Source organism: Protopterus annectens, chromosome 2.part0, assembly GCF_019279795.1.
Source record: "Protopterus annectens isolate FY-2018-M chromosome 2.part0, PAN1.0, whole genome shotgun sequence".
Taxonomy (NCBI): Eukaryota; Metazoa; Chordata; order Ceratodontiformes; family Protopteridae; genus Protopterus; species Protopterus annectens.
In genome coordinates this window covers 1,316,063,853-1,316,086,536 of record NC_056728.1, presented here as the reverse complement: position 1 = coordinate 1,316,086,536, position 22,684 = coordinate 1,316,063,853, and the positions used below count along the sequence as shown (strand labels likewise).

The 22,684-nt window shown below is 41.3% G+C and overlaps 1 protein-coding gene across 6 annotated transcripts in view; it reads right to left on the bottom strand.

Annotated features, from left to right (window-relative positions):
* The window catches only part of LIMCH1 (LIM and calponin homology domains 1), a 1,973,196-nt gene that overhangs the window by 205,159 nt on the left and 1,745,353 nt on the right, over positions 1 to 22,684 (bottom strand). For all 6 annotated transcript variants that reach the window (XM_044061504.1, XM_044061502.1, XM_044061501.1 and 3 more), the window contains one exon: positions 1,292 to 1,317. In XM_044061504.1, coding sequence (XP_043917439.1) covers positions 1,292 to 1,317 — 26 coding nt within the window. The remainder of the gene's footprint in view (positions 1 to 1,291; positions 1,318 to 22,684) is intronic.

Sequence of the window (22,684 nt, the reverse complement as noted above, 5' to 3'; positions counted from 1 at the left end):
GGCAGTACAAGAAAAGGTACATTTAGGGTACCTGAAGTACTGAGAAAAAGCACCAGGAATTTGCATGAGATACAGAGGAAATGGTACGAGTAAGGATGAGAGCAGCTATAGTTCTTCTTACTAATGACCTCACATCAGTGAGCTGCGAAGGTTCATCCTGAAAGAATAGAGGGGGGTGGAAGGCACACAGGAAGACTGCAGGGGCTAAAAGGTATTTTCTACACAGACAGGTTTGTAAATCTATGGAATGAACTAACACAATGGCTTATGGACTGAGAATTCACAGAGGCATCTAAAAGGACAAGAAGAAGTGGAGAAATGGAAAGGAGAAAGGCAGGAGGGGATGGAACACAAAATGTAAACTGCACCTACAGGACAGAAACCAGAGATATAAACAACATGGATATTGCAAAATATAGCCATTATTAGTTTCTTCCACAGCATTTTGATTAAAAAGTTAAAAAGCATTCCTTAAAGAATCTCTTATTTTCATGCATGTAATCTTTAGGAACTTGCCAAATAACCTTCTGCAAACCCTGAGCATGAACTCCATCACATCTCGTAGTAAATGTCAATAGGATCTCTACATGTGGATGGTAGATATACAATATTTACAAATAAATGAACAGTTATGTTAACATGACAATGGTAAAACTCAAACACTGCAAAGCAAAGTGCGGCTTGAACTTCATTCTCAGTAGATTTGGATCAGTCTCTTTCTGCATCTAGACTCATGAAAGACAGTTTAGAAAGGGACTGAAAAGCACCACAGTAGAAAGTCTAAATGGCAAATTTGCCACAGTATGATACTTCCTGGAATAGGGAAAATTGAGAAGCTTTTTATGAAAGAATATAAGCATCAACCAAGTTAAACAGCACAAAACATATTACAGTTAAACATGTCAAATGGTATAGGAGTTGGTTCTGACCAATATTCCTGCAGTTTTCACGGTTCAGCTTGGAACAATGCCATAACTGCATTACAAAAGTGGTTTGCTGCCTAGTGGGATAATTACATTCCAAAGTCATTGGCTTGTCACAGTGATAAAAATTATAAAAAATATATCAGACTTTTCAAAGATTTATGGGTAGACATGCCTGCCCCAAACTAAAATGCAACAGTGCTCATGTTGGTAGGTAGTTAGCATAATAACCAATGTAAGTGATTACTGTACAGGAAGTCAGGGGTTTTAGACCACAGCAATGACACATGCTGAATGCAATCAAAAACAAATATCTGCACAGCAGAGTCAACAACTTATATTTAAAAGGGCCCAAACAGGATACTTACAGTGGACTTTTCACTGTTCCTGGACTCTGTTAAACAAAAGAAAAAGAAGTTTTTTAGATCAACAACCAAAATTGACAGGTTCTTCTCACAAACATCTTCTTGCCCATGATACTATGGGAATGCAAACTAAACTGTACAGCAGTAGAGATAAATTATTTGCTTTAGATATAAATATTTCTGTGACACAAACAACAGTACATTGTTTGAAGTTTGTGAGGTCAGTAGAGTAGTTATGATGGGGTGAGAACGGCAACTACCCTGTGCCCAAAGTGTTGGGGGCATGATCAGCTGACCCCAATGTCTATTGCAATATCTGTTTGTAAAAGTCAGTACTACATTTGCAGTCAAACCTGAGTGCTGTAACACTCTGTGTGTGGTCTAAACTGTAGCAAGCAGTTTGGTACAGTATAAAAGTAATTTTTTTTAAACTAAAACCTGAGCCACTGTAGCACTCCATGCAGGCAGGGCAAAAACTGTATTAACTATTTGCAATATCTGTTGCAAGCAGTTTGTTACAGTTTATAAGAAGGATTTTTTTTAACTAAAACATGAGCGCCACAGCAGTCTGTGCAGGCAGGGTATAAATGATAGCAACTGTTTGCTACATATGTAGCAAAAAGTATACTACAGTTTATAAGAAAGAAAGAAAAAATAGCTAAAACCTGAATGCAGTAGCACTTCTTGCAAGCAGGGTACAAACTATAGCAACTATTTACTACATTTGTAGCAAGCAGTTTGTTACAGTTTATAAGAAGATTTTTTATCTGAAACCTGAGTAGTGTAGTACTCCATGCAGGCAGGGTTTAAACTGCAGTAAGCTGTTGCTACAATTTAGACCACACAAGGACCACAAATGCAATGGTGGAGGGTCAGGACTGGGCACAGAAATGGGGACTGAATGGCTGGGGGGGGGTGTTGTCCATCTCACCACCTGACTAGTGTGCCAGTAGAAGCAACATCTGTTTTGGTTTAGTTCCTACACTTTTGTGTAAGTTATTCAAGGTATATAGATTGAATAAGAGCTAAATGCATGTGTTTTTCATGCAGGCTTGCTACATATCAGCCCTGATGTGTTACTTAACTAAACACCTAGCCATAAAGAATAGTGGCATAAGAACTTACCATAACAGTCGGTGTATTACTGGTCACTGTTGAAATATTAATAGTCTCTGCCAAGGATAGCCATACATCCAGCCAGCATACCATGCATGGGTGCTCTCCCCAATTATCCAATGTATGACCTCAGCCCAATGTAGGTAGTGTTACATAAACGGCATATGATTCAAAATAACTTGGGATTTTCTTGACCCAGGCAAACAGCTGAAGGAGAAGTAGAGGTGACTATATACATATGTACAAGTCTAAAAAGAGACAGAAAGAAACAAAACAAAGAATCCACCTCAGCCAAACTAAGAAGAAAGGTAAAAATGGGGAGGGGAGACACGCAATACTGTAACAGTAACAATTTCTGGTGAGATCTGACCCAACTGTACTATTTCCTTCTGTGATCATTGTTGCAGAATTAATAAGCTATGTAAGATTCCCAAAACTATCAAAGATGTTAAGGAGAAGGAGGAATCCAGAACATGGTTATGGTCCAAAGCAAACCTGCTCTATGCTTATTAAAAAAAAAATCTTGTAATGTGTTGTGAAAGTGTGAACAGAAGCCCAAGTAGCTGCTTCAAGAATAGATTTGGAAAGAGTAATAAAAAGAGAGAGAGAGCCATAGTAATCTAGTCAGAAAGAGTTTGCTTGGAAACAGAAGCACACACATTTCTGTACTGGAAAGAGACTTCCTGACAGACTTTGTCTAAACACTGAGCTGCCTATGGACATCCAAAGAATACAGGATCCCTTCCCCTGAAATTCTGAGGAGAAAAAAAAAGGTAGGCAAGTTAATGGTCTGATTCAAATATAGCCCAAGAACTAATTAAGGCATAAAAGAACAATGACCCTATCATTATGAAAGATGAGTAAAGATGCAATAGCCATTAAGGATTACAGCTCTGAAACCCACTTAACAGAAGCTAAAGAGACTAACAGCACAGTTTTCCAGGTAGTAAACTTAAGAGAAGCAGAGGCAACAGGCTCAAAAGTGGGCAAAGTAAGCATTTCTATAAAATAGTTCAAATCTCAAGAAGGCATGGTAGTCTTTCTTGGAGGCCTAATATGAAGGATGCCTTTCAAAAACTGTTTCACCTCAAACTGAGAACAGTGGTGTATCCAAAGGGAGAAAAGCAAAAATAGCTAAGAATATTAAGAATACCCATCTGAAGGGTCTTGATTCTGTCTACATCACCAAAGAGAAAATCTCTTCAATTTGGAGACATAAACTTTTCTACTGCTTAGTTTTCTAGTCTCCTATAAAAACTGAAATATGTCCTCAGAGAATTGGTGCCTAAGCAGAATGAAATCTCTGGCATCCAAAGAGCCAGTTTTAAAGTCTGTAGACTTGGATTAATAACAACAAGATTTTTGGTTTATTCTTACTGATCTTCAAAAGGATGTTTTAAATCAAAGGATTTGGAAAGAAAGCATAAAAGAACCTTCCTTTCCAGGGTAAGGCCATGGCATTGGTTCTGCTTCCCAGAGGGCATGGCAGTTTTGAGCAAAACAGTCTGAGATGCCAGTTGTGTATAGCATAAAAAAAGTCTATCTGTGGAGTATTCCAATGATGGACAATGTCCAGAAAGACCTCCCTGCTTAACATCCATTCATGAGGGTCTGCTCTGGATCAGATCAAAAGGTCTGCTGCTGTGTTTCTGCCCAAGGATACATTAAAGTCCTTGAAAAAAAAGTTTATGTTGAGTTGTAATTTGCCAAGCTATCGCTGCCAGTCTACAAAGGTAGAAAGACCTAGTGTCTCCCTGCTTGCTGATATACCACATAAGTGTAATGTGTTGTTTGTAAAGAAAGCAAGAGGACCCAAAGTCCAGAAGTGATGCAGAGAATGAAGGGCTACAATAAGTGCCTTCATCTCCTTTATATTGATGTGGCCTCTGCTTTCCTCAATGAACCAAGCCCCTTGAACCCTGATATCCTTGAAATAAACATCCTATGACATATATGAGTCATTTGTGAACAGATCTTGGTAAGGAGGAGGAAACAGGAGAGATATTCCAAGACTGAGTGAAACCTGCTCTTTCCACAAGAAAACACCCTCTTGATGAAGGGCAAAAGAGGAATTTTGAAGACTTATGGATGGCAATCCTGAGCCTAAACAGACTTCAGATGTCACCATATTTCCTCGTATGGAATCTGGTAAAAGAAACCATGAGAATCATTAATGACATGCCATGCAGAGCTCTGAGGACCTCCCTTGCAGTTGTCATATCAAAAGAAAGAAGGTTCAGAAAATATTCCATCAAGAAAATAACCCTGTCTTCTGGAAGAAAGATTGTAATTGACACTATACTGATTCTGTAGCCCCAGAAAATCTGATCTTGAGATGGAATTAAGATGGAGTTCCTTATGTTCAGTATGAACCCAAGCCTGGCCAGAAGGTCCATTAAAAAATGCGAATGAGTGAGAAAAAGGTCTTGGATAGGAGCCTGAATGAGAAGATTGTCTAGATTAGGAAATATTTGAACAGCCTGAAATCTGCAAATAGCAATAAAAGGATCAAGGCATTTTGTGAATATCCCTGGAGCAGTAGAAAGGCCAAAGGGTAAAGCAGAAAACTGAAAGTGAAATGAAGATACACATCTGTATATATACATACAAATGTAATAATTTCCTGAAATGAGGATGAATAGGAATATGAGGATAAACATTCTTTAAATCCAAAGTCACTATATAATCTTGAGGAAGAATCATTGAAAACAAGAACTGGATGGGCAACATTTTGAAATTTGGGATGTTCAGGAATGTCTTGAGGAAAGAGAAATTCAAAAGAGGTCTGCAAGTCCCCTCTTTTCTGATAAGGCCATTGAGTAAAAAATGTTCTCCATACGTGAGGAGGAACCATACTGTACCTTGAGAAAAAAAAAGGTCTTGAAAAGAGGCAGAATAAGATTAATCTGGCTTTGAGATGGCTGAGGAAGTCCTAAACTCAAGGGAAAACCTTGCAACACATGTATCCTCCCTGAATGATGGACAGAACCACTTTGTCTTAAGTTATCATCTGTCCTTTTGGCAGAGCAAGAGATAGCCTTTGAGAAAAAGGTAACAGAGACAGGCTGGGGTGGGTAGAATCTGGATAAGTAGACAAATAGTCACAAGGGAGGTGGTTTGTCCTGAAAGGAAGGCTTTGGACCTGTGGAACTCTGTTGAGATTTCTACAGAAAAAACCCTCCTCTGAGGTATCTTCCTCTTCTGAGATTTTAGATCTTTGTGCGAAAAGGAACCAGTTTTAGAAAGATAATTTCTCGGAAACTTCAGCACAGGACAGAGAAAAGATTTGTTTTAGGACTTGCATGACCTTAGCATTCTCCTGCAAGGATCTGAAAGGTTCTGCAGCTGCAATAACAAAAAGACACTGTCTATCCAAAGGAGAATCCAGCCTTGACATCCTCAAGCAAAGGAAGAAGTATAAGCCATGAAAACCTATTAAGACCATACCCAGTGGCCTCATAGGATTATAGGATCATAGGAGGTTACTAGGCTAATGGCCCTGGGGCACTTGCAAGCCTAGCCAAGAGTTTATCCCTAAAAAAAGAACCCTCAGTCAGCACCTGTCACCCCTGTCAATGGGGGACATGGGACAAATCTGTGGTTTCCCATCCACTTATCAAGGTTACACCTGAAGGTGGTCAGTGAGGTACTCTGACATGTAAGGGAAGTCTATTCCAGAGACTGAGTAGCCTTTGGGAGACAAACCAATCTCTCCAGCAGGTTTTGCTGATGTCACATATTAGATTTAGGCCTATCGAGTGGGTAATGCATAAGGAGTTAGAATTACAGATATGGAGCATCTCTAGTAGGGTAGGGTCCGATATCGCCTTGTAAGCAATACACAGACCACCTCTGAGCAATCTGTATGATACTGAGTACAGTGATAGTGATTTGAGCCTGTCTGCATAGGACATATGTTGGAAGGTCATGGATTCTCTTTGTGAGGTACTTCAGTGGCCTATCATGATAGTGCAGGTGTTTGGAGAGGTACATACCAAACTGGGTATTATACTCAATTATAGGCTTAATGAGGGAGGACTACAGAGAGTACTAACCTGCTTTTTTCTGCATGCAATCCTTTTACTTATGAGATGAACCAAGTAAAAGGCTTTTTTGACCACTGCCGCCACATGATGGTCGAATGTGAGATTGTTGTCAACCTGAGTACCCACATCTCTCACCACAAGTTGCGTGCTTAAAAAAATATATACTTTATTCAGCTGCTCTTACTGTAACTGTGTTCTACCTACTTTATTACCTTACTTTGCTGTTCTGTGTGCTCTTAAGGGTTCAAGCGTTCTTATTCTGTATTTATTACTGCTTGTTAGTAGCCTGATTAAATTTGCCTGCTGTTCTAAGCACCTCAGTTTTGGTTTTAGCATTTGTGCTTCAGGCCAGTTATTTTACATTTAGGGTTTTTGTAGTCTACACTCTTGTGGACAAACCCCTATCAAATCCTGCTCTCCATAAGTTCGCCAAGTATTCAGAACACTATGTCTGGACAATTCCCATCAGTTTTTCCTGCCAGCACGGTTGACATGGGCATATTGAGACAGTGTAGCAACTCCCTCATGTTCATGGACAGACCTCTTCTCCTAGCACATAATTCTTCTACTTGCAAGAAATGCATCTGCATCAGTAACCTGAAATCCATGCTCTCTCGCACCACCGTCAGTACTCCTGACAAGGAGATTGCCTCCCTGAAAGAGGCATCTGCAGCATTATAACTGCACTAAATAGAATGTCTAACCAGTTGAGAGGCAGAATTAAGTAAAGATAGCACAGAAGACTTAGCTTCTCAAAGTCTGAAATCACCTTACCTAAGTTATCCAGAGTAGACAAAATATACCTAACCTTTTTATTAATTTATTACTCTAATAGGTAAAATGGCAGAAGCATATACTTTTTCACCGCGTCTATCAGTGGCTGTACTATCTTTAACTAGCCAAAACATTAGAGGAAGACAGGAGCTTAGAAGGCTTGTTAGTGAAAACAGTAATGAGAGAAGGAGCTGAGACAGGATTCTTGCACAGGAACTTAACCTAGTCTGGTACTTTGCAAAATCTGAATAAAACACAGGATATGCTGCAGTTAACTATGTCCAAATGGACGAATGTATCCAAAACCAAACATGATTTTCAGATTTAAAGTAATGGAAGTTATCCATAGCAACCCTAGAGGTGGGGATATTAATAACATTTTTAGATTTAGCAGAATATAAATGGATCGTTAGTTTGCAAGCTAACATTTTTCCAGGTTTAAATAATGCCATCAGTATTAAACCACTTCTAGTGAAAAAACAGACACAATTGTAAATAGAATTTTAAAGATCTGTTTTAGCATTGTTCTAGACTGTACCTAAATATTTTAAGTATGTTATACGAATACTTTATTAATTGATTGTTAGTAATCATTGGCTGGCTGTGTCACGTTTTATTATAAAAGTGAATGAACCGTTGTATTATTTAAACACCGAAGAAGGGAGTATCCCGAAAGCTTTGTTTGTTTGTTTGTGATTAAAGCGTTTCTATCTCCGAATTTGTTTTTGACTTTGTAAAATCTGTCAGGCTTCTTATGAGCTGGAGCTGAGACTAAGGATTAAGAGTTTCAGTGGAGAAGATATCCGACACACTTCTAAAACAGGGAGGCATGGCCAAAAGCTTAGGCACATCCATTTCCAGCAGAGTATAATGCCTCTTCTACATATCAGACAATTAAGAACCTTCCCACTGAAAATGCTAACTCATTTTGACAATGATGTCCCCAAAGGAAAAATCCTCCACAGGGGAAATCAGGAGATAATGTATCTTCTTCAGCCAAATGACAAATAACAGCAGAATAAAATTGGGAAGAACAAGCCAAAGAATCTTCCCCATCTGAATCTTACTCTTCTTCATCCTCATATTCCTTCCTATGCCTTTTAAGGGGAGAAGAGGAAGAAAGTGGAGATGTAATACTAACAGGAAATAAGAAAGTGGTTTTAGAGACATATTGGTCTTAAAAATAAATCCTTCCACTCCTGCAGGGGATCCCTCGTAGATGGAGGAGAAACCATGTGCTTTGTTTTCTGTTTCCTTTTAGACCTGTCTGCCCTTACTAAGTGTGGAGGCTCAGTGCTCTGATGTACCTGAAAGTACCAAGAACTTATTTCCTAACTAAGATTTGAAGTATGCCATCTAATCCCTCTGATATGGTGAGCTGTGATTTCCCGTTCTTGGCCAAATTGGACCACTGATTGGACATGAAGGATGCACAAGATGGATGTGCCATATTAGCCTCCAACTGGGTCACAACAGCAGAAACATTAGCAACAGCAGAAGCAGCTGGACAGTCTGAGGTCTCATCAGGGGACACAACTGAAATGTCTGTGTCTGACTTTATGGCAGATATCTGCAATTTAAGCTTATTTGACATCTTTTTCTTCTTCTTTGCCATTGGAGGGACATCAGTTATCTTATCCTGAGCAAGGGCCTTAAGGTTTTTGCTTTTCAAGATACATTTTCAAAGAAGGCAGATGGCTATGCAAAGATTTAGAAACAAATGCTTGATAGGTAGATATATCCCTTTAATCGTACTCGGCACCCAAACAAAATACACATTTAATATGGTGATCTCTGAGAGAAATCTGCATCACAACCATATTTCCCTGTCTTTGATGATAGGTACAAAACTTATGAAATACAGAAAAGAGACAGAAAGAGAAGGGTCCCCACTGGAAATACTTATTCATCCAATGGCAAAGGAAGATGCATGAATTGTCCAGCTGAGGAGTGCAGAAGCAAGAGTTCAGGTCTTGGCTGATGGAAGGAAAGTTCTGAGTTTTTTTTTTTTTTGCATCTGTGCATCCTTTATATTGCACTACCTACAGTGGACTGAGGCCATACATCGGATATAAGGCATTACAGGAGGGCATCCTGGCATTGGTATGCTAACCAGACGTACAGCTGTCCTTGGCAAAATATTCCATGGGTTACTAATATTACAGCAGTGATCATGGAAGGACATCCACTGCTGACAATTCTTTAGTGAAAACAAAATTGCACACACTGCCTACTTTTGTTAGACCATCTCCTACAACCAAGGCTAAAAATATTAAGAAACTATCATCATTTAAACCAGAAATAATTTAGACTCAACCTATTTTAATAATACTTCTCAAATGTACTGAATTTTGCAGAATGTCCACATTTTTTATCTCAAACTTTTGATCTGTTCCTCATAAAATGTTTGGGTTTCTGACAAATCATTGAAGACTGAAGATATAGTAAATAATGAGGGACATTTCAGTTTCAAGCTTCATATCCTTCTGAAATGGATATTAATGCAAAACCTGTTATTTTAGCAACCTTCTAAGCTTATAATAGCAATATTTAAAATGTATCCCTAATTTTGGGCCTCTGTCCCCCCATTACTTTTGGCTTTGCCCAGAATTCTTGCATTAAGAGATTGAGGGTTATGATTTTAATGTGTATCAGTAATGGTGACACAGAAGGCAAGACTTTGCATAGTTTTATGACCTAAGATATACTATTAATAGAAATAAACTGACAGCACATCTATATTTAAATTTCATAATAAGATACTCTAGTACTAAAGTGCTACCATTTTTGTAATACACTTTTACATACAATGTAATAACTCACAAACTGTTCAGTGAAGCAGGGCTTACTCTTCATACAAACTACTAACCACACTCCTAGTAAAACTAGCCATATTTTGAGTGGCAGGACTTGTGAAGAGAAAATATGACACCTGGTGTTGCCTATGACTAAAAATGTTATCCAGGAGATACGCTCCTGCTGCCTAACAAACTATATTAGACCCATACACTAGTATCTGCACAATACCAGGTGTCAGAGCTGTACACATGCACCCAAAGAGAACCAGGGTAGTCACTGAAGTCTGAGGACTCACGTATCCCATGTGAACTAGGACAGTCACTGACGTCTGAGGACACGTACCTCAAAGTAACCAAGAGAGTCACTAAAGTCTGAGAACACATGCACCCTGAAGGAATTAGGGCAGTCACTGAAGTCTGAGGACACATGCATCCCATGTGAACAAAGGCAGTCACTGAAGTCTAAGGACACAGATACCCCAGAGAAACCAGGACAGTTGCTAAAGTCTGAGGACACACACATTCCATGGGAACTAAGGCAGTCACTGAATCTGGGGACTTATGCAGAGCATGGGAACAAAGGCAGTCATTGATGTCTGAGGACACATGTACTCCATGGGAACAAGGGCAGCTATTGACGTATGAGGACACATGCACTCCATGGGAACTAGGGCATTTACTGAAGTCTGAGAACAACTGAGGCACTTTTGCTGCAGCTAACAAGGTAGGTACTGGGTTCAATAGTCTAATATGATGGACTGATACAGAGACATTAAAAACTTACTAAAATATGGCATAGTAAGGCAACAGAGGAAAAACAAACAAAAAATTATTTGTCCCAGCCACTCTCCCCCTGCAGTATCTGGACAAGAAGACATTTGTTCACAATGAAGGTAATAATTTCAAGAGAAGTGTTTCATAATACCCAGCACAGAGCTGTGCACCTAAGCTGAAGCTCACAGTCAATGCACAACCACTTCCCACCTCCACTAGTGAAGCATGTTTGGAAATGATCACACAAAATCATGTGGGAAGAAGCTTTAGGACTGCTGTTCTTTCCTCAGGAGAAGAACTGGAAACTTTAAGAAGTCATTAACACCATCTCCTTACACATGAATGGTGATCACACCACGCTGTTGCTAACAGAGAAATGAAACTAGTGCCATGACAGGCTACACAAGGACAAACGTAAGAAAGGGATTAGAATCAGTGATACTGAAAATCTCTCTGAAAAGAAGATTCTACAAAGAAAAAATCTACAAAAATGCTCATGTTAAACATCTAAGCCTTGGGAGGAGGGATACAGTATAGCTGAGGGATCGCTAGGCATACCAGAAGGGGTTCAAACCTTTCATGAGGATATGATGACCATGTTAAAAAGAATATGGAATAAAGAAGACTGCCTAAGTATGGAACAAACCAGGATTAGCTAAGTACAAGCTCAGTATATTTTGATTTATTTTGTGATTCAATAAGAAGTAATGCAAGCAAAACACAATACAGTTTTACTAAAGAGGAATCTGTGCTGCATACATACAACAGGGCAGTATTCTCAAAATGCATGGAATGGCAAAATCTTACCATGTGGGCTCAAAGAAAGCCATGCTGGAAAAAGGACAGCAGGAGGCAACTAAGTACCATGAAGACCATGCAGTCTATAACCAACTTAACTACTCTAAACAAACCAAAACCATACATTCCAAACCCCCACACTACCTGTACACGATATAAATCACCTCAAATCCAGTACTATAATGGTTGTAAAAAAACAGCAAAAGGTCTGTCATGTATATATTGTAGGAATACTAGCCATTTGTACTACTACTTAATCAGAATGCTGAAATGTAACTTATATAGCTCATTATTACAATGTATAATATAGCATGTCATTGTATGAGGTACCTATACTGTGTCATCACTACAAAGTTCAAGACAGAATATATATGTGATATAACACAAACATGTATGCATTTATTTGTGCCATTACTGCTATGGCTAATATAACATTTCTTTGTCTGAAGCATCACAAACAATTCACTATTTGCGGTTTTACTAATACACATTAAAACAGGTCTTCAACCCTAATAAATGCTTTCCTGTGATATTCATTTTGAATATGTATTTCAGCCCCATATTCACTTACTTGTGTACTTTCTACACATTTATGTGCTTGGTCAAATCTGAGATGTATTGTACTTATGTAATAAGTTCAATGCCCTATATCCAATATTTGCTTGTTTCTTTTATGTATTCAGATTCTGCTTGTTCATGTACATATTACAGTTGTACATACAAACCCAATACTTATTTGTTAGGGTTCCCCCTGGATCCCCTATAAAAATGAACATTGCCAAATAGACCAATATAGTTAACTGAAAAAAAAAGATGTGCAGTTTGTGCAGTTCTACATTTAATGCAATATTAAAAGTTGATTTCTAAGAGCAGAAAACATGAAAAGCTTGATTTGCTCCTAAACTACTTTGAGAATAGGGCCCAATTTTGTGAGTTTAATCAAAGAACACAGGTGTCATGTGTCACAAACATGCCATTATTAAAACTTTGAATAAGAGAATCATAATGAAATGAATAACATTCTATCATTACAAAGATTTTGTTAACTACTTTAAAAGAACAACTCGGGAGTTTTAGGTAGCTTGTCTACAACAGGGTACTACAACTATATTGTGCAACTGTGCAATCACACTTTTATGGAGGAAAAACAAATCTTGGCAGCTACTACCACTACACACTAAGGTCAGACATATTCTAAAGAAGCAAGAATTGGCTGTAAATCAAACAAGTCTTCCCAAAGCACCTACTACACCTACAGAGTGCAGCAGAATGGATGCAACAGCCAGGTGCATCATTTACCTGATACTGAGAAAAATTCCCTGCGTCGCCAGGCGTTCCGAATGCTAAGCGGAACACTGGCACTGCCAGATGACGCTATGATGGGTGGCAGAAAAAAAAAAGAAGACATAAGAAACAAGAAACCATGAGATTCAACTGAATTGTCAGTATGAGGGAAAAAATTAAGTTGCTACATATATGCACCTGTCAGAGCTCTGCATCTGAACAAAAATTGTTTAATTACGACACACATGGATGATAGTAAAATTATTCACAATCAAAACTGTACGGTTTACTAAAACAAATACAATCCCCATTCTCAACTTTAGCAGCAACAGTTACAGCACTGTGGATGCTTCTGACACCTTGATGTATTTTGTCAGAGCTGTAAATTGTGACAGAAGTATATCCTACCAGGTAACAAAAATTGTTCTGAAGTAAACAACATGATAATACTAGCATGGCACTAGTCATATGAAAGGATGTAGATGTGTGCGTCACTTTCCTGAAAAGCTGCTGTGATTTGCAATGGTTCCATGACTGTACTGGAAGAAGAGGAAGATGGCCAAGGAAAATAAGTTTGTACACCATCCACTATTTACAGCCTCATAATAGCACAGATATTCTGTGCTACTAAATGAAATGTATGTAGTACCCTGTGCTATCAATGGCTACTCAATAGTCTGCAGTTTATGGTGTACCCTGTGCCATCAATGGCTACTCAATAGGCTGCAGTTTATGCAGTACCCTGTGCTATCAATGGCTACTCAATACCCTGTGCTATCAATGGCTACTCAATAGGCTGCAGTTTATGCAGTACCCTGTGCTATCAATGGCTACTCAATAGGCTGCAGTTTATGCAGTACCCAGCACTATCAATGGCTACTCAATAGGCTGCAGTTTATGCAGTACCCTGTGCTATCAATGGCCTACTCAATAGGCTGCAGTTTATGCAGTACCCAGCACTATCAATGGCTACTCAATAGGCTGCAGTTCATGAAGTACCCTGTGCTATCAATGACTACTCAATAGGCTGCAGTTTATGCAGTACCCAGCGCTATCAATGGCTACTCAATAGGCTGCAGTTTATGCAGTACCCTGTGCTATCAATGACTACTCAATAGCCTGCAGTTTATGCAGTACCCTGTGCTATCAATGGCTACTCAATAGGTTTCAAAGACCAAATTCCTCAATTGTCAAGTCCCCGAGTCAAAAAACTCTAATGTACAAAGTGATAATAGTGTTTTCATAGAAAATAGCTGCCATTTTTGTTTGTGTATCCATTTAGATGTTTTGCTTTGGGAAAATTCTCCCTTCTTTGTATTTGTGAGATCATGGAGTGGCTATATGTAAGTCAGGAGAGATGCTGGGCTCCCATGCACAAGAGGGTGCAGGGGAGCTTGCCCCTCAGCAAAAAAAAAGACTTGCATCCTGCACATCAGATTGTCCAAATCACGCACACAACATCCACCTTACTCAGTATACAACAAACACATCGGCTAACGTATACTGAGGCACTTAAAAGCAATCTTCATAAACAACAAGGATTGCCTAGATCACCCTTTGTCAAAGCCCAGAGGCACTCAGAAAAAATATCACCTAACGCCACACATACTGTCACTGCCAGTGGAGCCCCAAATATTAAGCCCAAAGGCAAGCAAACACACTTCCCAGGACTTTCATCATAGGGCACTCCATTGTAAGATATACTGATGATCCCCTTACCAGGCTGAACAAGGAGAAGATACAGTACAGTTGTGTACACTTACCATAAATGTAGATGTTCGAGTGTCTTCACTGTTGCATCATTGGGTTATTCCTGCCAGGGTAGCCCTCGGCCAGGCTCTCCTTTGATAATCACATTGCCACAGTACTCAGGAAATCCTTCTATGTGGCACACCTCATCACAAAAGGTTTCTCATCCAGGAAAAAAGAGGTCATTGTTCCCCTCTACTCATCACTCATTAGACCCATTATACAGTACAATGCCCCTTTTGGTATGAACCTCACAAGACATCTACAACAACTGGAAAGGCCACAGAAATACCTCACAAAGAGGATTACTGGCCTCAAACAGATGCCCTACGCAGACAGTCTCAAAAAACTCCAGCTTTACTCTATCACATACCGCCTACTCAGAGGCGATCTTTGCCTAACATACAAAGCTATGTCAAACCCAGAGCTGTGGACATCCTCCATGTAAAGAAATCCCAATCCCTCTGAGCTACATGCTCTAGGGACCTAAACCTTGTAACCACAATAAACAGAACATGCTGGAGGGATAGATTCATGTCTCCGAGACTTCCCATTCTCTGGAACAAACTACCTATCTATATCAAACAAAGCTCTTCATTAGCACTCTTCAAGAAAAATCTTGATGATTGTATGGAAGATAGGAAATTCACCCTGGGGATCACTTCTGTGGCTCTGCTTGACAAGGCCACAGGAAAATAATTTTCTTGGGTGGCAAAAGCCAGGGTACCATTTGGCTATGCTTATATAGGCCCTAGGGCCAATAGCCTAGTACCTACCTGTGAACCTATGAACCTATGAATACCAGAGACCTAGTATTTCTGCGTCAGTTGCTGTCGCTTGAGGACTGATGTCAGGTTGCCAGTGGTATAAAGGAAGGCAGCCGACATCATTACATCAATTTTTCTTGCCCTAACCTGTCAGAAGCTCCCAAAGTAAGAGGCCAGGGTCTGGTGGCAGAACCCCACCAGTGGAAAATAAATACCAATATGTCCCTTGTAAGGAAAAGAGCACAACATAAAGAATGGTAACAAAAGGAGAAGGAGAAAAAAAGGGGGATGGAGGGAAGGAAACCAGGACTGCAACAGTGAAGACAAACATCTACATTTATGGTAAGTGTACACAACTGTACTATGTTCTTCATGTTTTATTGTTGCAGTCATCACATTTGAGTTGATTCCCAAAGCTGAGGAAATGAGTGGAGGCAGTCAAGGAAGCTAGGGGCTGGCAAGGATGCCCTGCAAGACTGCAGAGGCAAACCCTGCCATGGATTTGGAAAAGAGAGGCAGGTGGAAATGCTTGGTAAAAATGTGAACAGATGTCCAGGTGGAAGCCTCCAGGATGTTCCTGGTGGGGAGTCCTCTGATGAAAGCTGCAGAGGTGGAGGCTGCTCTGGTGGAGTGTGTCCTGACCCACTTGGGGGGAGGCTTTCCCTGCTGTTTGTAGCAGAAATGGATGCAGTGTGTTATCCATTTGGAAATGGTTTGTTTGGAGATGGCTTTGCCTTCTGCCCCGTAGCAAAGCTAACCAGCAATTGATCAGACTTTCTGAAGCGTTTAGTCCTGTCTAAATAGAATCTGAGCTGTCTGTGCACATCTAGAGAGTGAAGAATCCTTTCCCCCTTGTTCTGGGGATTAGGAAAAAAGGTGGGCACATGAATGGATTGGTTGAGAGCCACACTGGACACCACCTTGGGCATGAAGGATGGGTTAATTTTGAGGGATACCCTGTCTGCATGGAAGATGATGAAGGCTTCCAAAGCCATGAGTGCTTGCAGCTCAGAGACTCTTCTGGCTGAAGTGATGGCCAGAAGGAATTGTCTTCCAGGAGAGAAATTTTAGCTCTAAGGTCCCAAGCTGGTGTTGGTGCCCTTCTGGGTGGCCTCACGTTGCTAGCCTCTTTTAGGAACTGCTTGATCAAAGGGTGTGAGAAAAGGGACTGCTCAGTGTGAAAATGAGGAGAAATAGTAGAAGCATGAATTTTTATAGAGGAGCAAGAGAGGCCACTGTGTAGTAGGTCAGCTAAGTAATTCAGGATGAGAGGGAGGGAGGGCTGTGCCGTATTGGCTCCCTTAGCCTGGATCCAGGTGCAGAACCTTTTCCATTTATCAGCATAAGACTTTATGGTGCTAGGGTGTCTGGCCTCATGGATAACATCCAAAACCTGTTTACTGAGGTTGGAAGATTGGTTCAGGGTTAGGGAATAAGCCAAGCTGCCAAACTGAATGTCTGCAATTGGGGATGCATGAATTCCACTTCCTTCTGGGTCAGGAGGTTTGGAATCTGAGGAAGATGCCAAGGAGGCATCAGGGACAGGCTGCACAGTGAGGGGTACCAGTGTTGCCAGGGCCAGTCTGGAGCTATAAGAACAGTCTTTGGTTTTTCCTCCCTTATTTTGAGCAGTACCCTGGGGATGAGAGGTAGGGGAGGAAAGGCATAGACTAATAGACTGACCCAGGGGAAGGATAGTGCATCCACTTTCCAAGCCATGCAGTGATGCTCGCTGGTGCAGAATTTGCTGAGCTAATGGTTGTTGTGAGATGTAAACAGGTTGACCTTCAGGGTTCCCATTTCTGAGTTATTAAGATGAAGGTACTTCTGTTGAGTTTCCACTTGTGTGGGTCCAGAATTTTTCTGCTTAACTGGTCTGCCAGAGAGTTGAGAGAGCCTGGTAGAAATTGTGCTAACAGGAGTAGTTGCATGGCAGAGGCTGTGTGCCAAAGGGTCATGACCAGCCTGCATAGAGGGTAGGAGTGAGTTCTTCCCTGCTTGTTGATGTACCATATCATAGTGGTGTTGTCTGTTTTGATCAGGAGAGCCCCTGGAGAGAAAAGGGGCTTGAAAGCTATCAAGGTGTGCTGCACAGCTGTTATCTCTTTTTGATTGATGTGCAGAGGGGTTTTCTGTGGGCTCCATTGGCCCTGTATGCACCTGCAGTCAAGGTGTGCACCCCAAGCATAGTCTGATGCATCTGTGGTGAGGGTCTGGGTGGCAGGGGGTGGGGAGAAAGGCAGCCCCTTGTTGAGGGAGCATGCTGTAGCCCACCAAAAAAATCTTTTCTTAGGCAAGGAATTACAGGTAGAAGAGTTTCCAGGTCTTGAGAGTGTTGACACCAAAGGGTCTTTAGGTACCACTGAAGTTTCCTCACATGCAGTCTGGCTTATGGAATGAGTAGTATGCAATATGCCATGAACCCCAGAGATTTCAGGATCTTCCTTGCAGTTAGCTGGGGCCTGGTGGCTAGCTGAGAGAAGTAGGCTGTCAGGAAAATTTGTTTCTCTGGTATAAGGTATGTCATCTGGGATACTGTGTCCAGACTTGCTCCCAGGAAGATTATCCTTTGGGTAGGCACCTATTTGGATTTCCTTTCATTGATTGTGTACCCTAGGGAGGTTATTAGGGTGTTTACAAATGCCAGGTGCTTGAGCAGCTTTTCCTGGCTGTCTGCCTGAATAAGGCAGTCATCTATGTATGGGTAAATCTGGATATTCCTTTGTCTGCAAAAGGCAATGGCTGGAGCCAGACATTTTGTGAAAACTCTAGGAGCAGTAGATAAGCCAAAGGGAAGCACAGAGAACTGAAAGTGTTGAGATCCTGCCCTGAAGTGGAGATATTTCCTGCATGATTCCCAGACAGGAATGTGAAGGTAGGCCTCTTTCAGATCTAGGGTGGCTAGCCAAGCATCCTTGGACAGCATGGGTAGCAGCTGCTGGAGGGTGAGCATTTTGAATTTTGGGATCACCAGGAAGGTGTATAGAATGGATAAATCAAGGATGGGGGGCCAGGTGTCCTATTTTCTGAGTACCAGAAAAAAATCTGGAGTAGAAACCTTGGCCTATCTGTTCTGCAGGAATGTGCTCTACTGCCCTCATAGAGAGCAGGGAAAGGGTTTGCTTTTGAGCCTCTGCCCCCTGATTTGGTGGGAGATCTGGGAACCCTTTTGGGGTTAGAAGGGTGTGGAAGGAAAATTTGTATCCCTGAGCCACAATGTTCAGAACCCAGTGGTCCTATTTAATGGTGGCCCAGGTGCTTGAGTGAAAAGAGAGTTTTCCTCCTAGGGATAAGTGAAGGTGGGCAGAGAGAGGGGGTGGAAGAGGTGAGTCATTGTGAGTTCTTACCATAAGGGGGTGGCTTAGAACTTCCTGTTTTTGAAGTGGAGGTAGTCCACTGCTTAGATCTCTACATTCCCTGTGGTTGCTGTCTGTGGGGGGGGGGTCTGTTTCCACAGGGCCTAGACTGGGCCGGTTTACTGGGAGCAGGAAAAGACAAGTGTTTGGAGGGAAAATGCCTGCTAAACCTAGGGGGCTGGACCTGCAAGAAATCCTTAACTGTTTGCATAGATTTTGCTTTTTCTTCCATCTTTTTTAAGACTTCTTCTGCCTTAGTGCCAAATAAGTTATCTTTGTGCAAGGGGGCATCCAACAATTTAGATTTGACATGGTTCCTTAAGCCATGCATGCCTTCTAATGACAGATCCAGTGACTGGTGGCCTGCAAGAAGCAGTGCAAGGTGTGTTTAGTTACTTGACTTGCAGAATGCATTAACTCTTGTAAATCTTTATATTCTGCTCAAGCAGGAAAGGAAGACATTTTTTCTTTAAGGAGTTTCAAGGTATGTTGCTGAAATTTCAGCATATGGAACTGACAATTTAGTGCCATGATAGCAAGAATAGCTGAGGTGTATACTTTTTTACCCCATCTGTCCAATGCTCAGGAATCCCTGTCAGAGGGGTGAAATTCTTAGCAGAGGTTACTTTAATGCCTTATGGCCCTTGAGAAATGACCTCAGGGTCAGCTGTAGGATTTCTAAAAATATATTTACGTGAGTCAGGGACTCTATAGTACATGCCTGGTTTTCTGGGAGCAGGAGGAAGGGCATCAGGAGTCAAGCTGGATTCGAGGAAAACATCCTCCACAACATGCAGAACTGGGGGGATGGCCAAGGGTCTGTGTTGTGGAAGATCTAGGTATTCCTAGAGTCTCTTTTTAAACTGAGGGTAGTCCTGACTCTCTCATTGGAAATGCTTCCTTAAAGTATGCAGGGTTTCCCCAAAGGAATAATCCTCTGGGGGAGAGGCTGAAGGAATGGAATCCTCTGCATCAGAATCCTCATAAGTGGAGATGGGTTGCATGTCTTCACATTCAGATGCATCAGATTCATCTGACACTTGTTCAGACAAAACTACAGGGGACAGATCTATTTTCCTTTTGGAGGGGGTAGCTTGGCTTCCCCTGATCAGCATGATAAGGTCTTCTGCCATTTTAAGCATTTGAGACTAAGGCAAGGTAGCAGGTGCCTGAGAGTGGATTGTCGGTTTCTTGGGTGTGGCTTGTACCCTAGGCATAAGAAACTTGGGTCATTTTTGAAAGAACGGTAGTCGTGAAAGAAGACGTCGGTTTGTGTCGAGATTCGGTAGTGTGAAGGACTTCCTCGGAGGCCGGTGCCTGCTCAGCGGCTCCGGACCCATCCAAGGTAGAGACGACTGCAGGATCTTTAGTCTAAGAAGAGTTTTGAGGCATACCGGACTCCAAATGGGTCTCGGTAGCGGGCTGCAAATCAACAGAAGCGGGCATCAGGGGCTGCAAAAGCACCTCACTGAGTACCGGAGAACTGACAACTAGCTTAACGGAAGTGTTGTTGGTAGGTTTGGACCTGTGTGGTCTGCTTCCGTCTTTATCTTTACATTTTTTTGGAAGATCTGCTGTTGGATGGCTTACCATAGCCATATCAGAATTCGAGGACTGTATACGAAAATATCTGGCTACAATAAGGGCCCAACGATGGGTAGTTCTGGTGTTGAACAAAGCACAGAAGTGACAATGGGGGATGTCGTGGTCTGGGCCTACACAAGTGACGCAGTAAGAGTGGAAGTCTTGGTGTGGTACTTGCTTTCCAAAGGTGAGACAATTATTAACTTTTTCTAACATCGGTTAGTGCAAGAAAAAAGGATCCCCAATGGGGTACTTAGCTTTAGAAGACTTCAACTTCAATTTGGTAGATGAAAACGCAGGTAGCAGCCGACTAGCACTCGTGTGAACTGCTTCTGCTTCAGACTCCACAGCAAGAAAGACTGATATAATGGTGTTGGCTGCCTTACTGCGACAGCAACCAATGCAGAAATACTAAGTCTCTGGTATTCGGGCCGGCCGAGGGCTACCCTGGCAGGGATAATTCAAATGTGATGACTGCAACAGTGAAACATGAAGAACATCTGTTAGTTGTTTATTTTTAGCCAGAATCCACCAAATCATGCAAGCACTCAAGTCATTATGCCACAGGTACTAGTATGATTCCATCATAGTAGAAGTAGGTGTAAATTACCTGAGATGTACCTCCATGGACTATATGAAGACAGACATTATGAACCTTCCAGACTATGTGTGTCAGGCTGGTATAAGCCTGGCTCTGAGCTTCATATTACCATCACTGACGATGCCACAATATGAGCAAAAGATGATAGATCTCAACAACTGCCTTTCTGGTGTGATTCTAAGGGGATCCAGTATTTGTCAGCTTGGGAGGACATGGTTAACAGACCATGCTGCTTTGTCAAAGATGGGCTGCACCTCTACCCTCTAGGCTTTCAAATACTGGCTAAAAATTATTCACTTCTACAGTGCCTTTATAGGCAATGCGAAATCGACAAAGCTACGACATAGCAAAATCAACTCAACTGAACCTCAAAGTGTTACTATTCAATGCAATGAGCCTAAACAAAACCTACGCTCCCTCCAAGCCCTCCTCACACTTGAGAATATAGACATCTGTGCAGTTACTGAGCCATGGTTTAAAGCAGCAGAGAGTACCCCAGCAGTGCAAAGTTTCAGTACCTTCTACACTTTCAGTAGTTGCACGAAAAAGCGCTAAAGGAGGAAGTGTACCTCTATGGTAGTCAAAGAGGATGACATGGTGGAGTTCTTCCATGTTCAGATCACCTTAGACAAAATCCTGTACCATATCCTAGACAGCTATAGGTAACTGCATTTACCAGGAAGATCACAATGCATACTTTGACTTATTGGAGACACTTACTATCCAACCTAAAACCCTAGTCAAGGTAGACTTTAATTACCCCTCTATAGTCTGAGAATCCTACACAGCCTCAAATCAACAGGCACAGAGATTCCTGGATTTTGTAAATACAAACACCCTTGGCCAGATAATGAATACCCCGACTAGAGGCTCCAACATACTGGACTTTGTGTGCACAAATATGGGAGAATGCTGAGAATGACTCATCTTCCCTGATAAGGTTCGACAATAAAGCTGACTCCTTCAACATCAACATCAACTCCATAATCCCATTTAAACCAGAAACATTTAGGAACTATTCAAGGCAAATTACCTTTCATTAAATGATGGTTTGTCAAAATTCAGTGCCCCACCAAAACCCAAGAACACAGTAGCCTTCACTGAATTGCTCTCAGAAACTCTGTACAACCATGTCATTGGCTGCACAGAGGCTGCTGAACCTACCAAAAATAAGCCCAGAAGTAGTCCCAGAAACAAACCACCCTGGTGGCATCCCAAATTAAACAAGATATACAACAAAAGGAAAAGAATTATGGAAAAAAATCAAGAAGGGTAATTCTCATAAAGACAGAAACTTTCTCATCAAACTAAATAAGCTGAGAAACTAAGAGGACTAATTAGGTCAAGCAATGCCAGCTTTGAGGGTAAGACAGCCTTCCAGGTGAAAGATAACCATACAGCCTTCTACAGCTATGTCAGAAACCTTAATGGCAGCACACAGCAATGTGCTGAACTGGTGGTTAATGGTGCCACATTCATTGAGCCTGGCAATATAGCAAACCTGTTAGTGGACAAATTCAGTTCCAACTTTACCCCACTCAACCATCCCCTCAAAAATACACTCAAACCTAACCATGCCAGCTATAACTAGGGAGCATGTACTGGCTGCACTCACTAAAGCCAAGAACATGGCCTCAATGGGCCTTGACAACATCCCATGATGCCTCCTGAATAGTCTAAAATATTACTTATCAGGACCCCTGGAGTCATTACTTAACTGTAGTCCTAAAATTGGCTTTGTACCACATG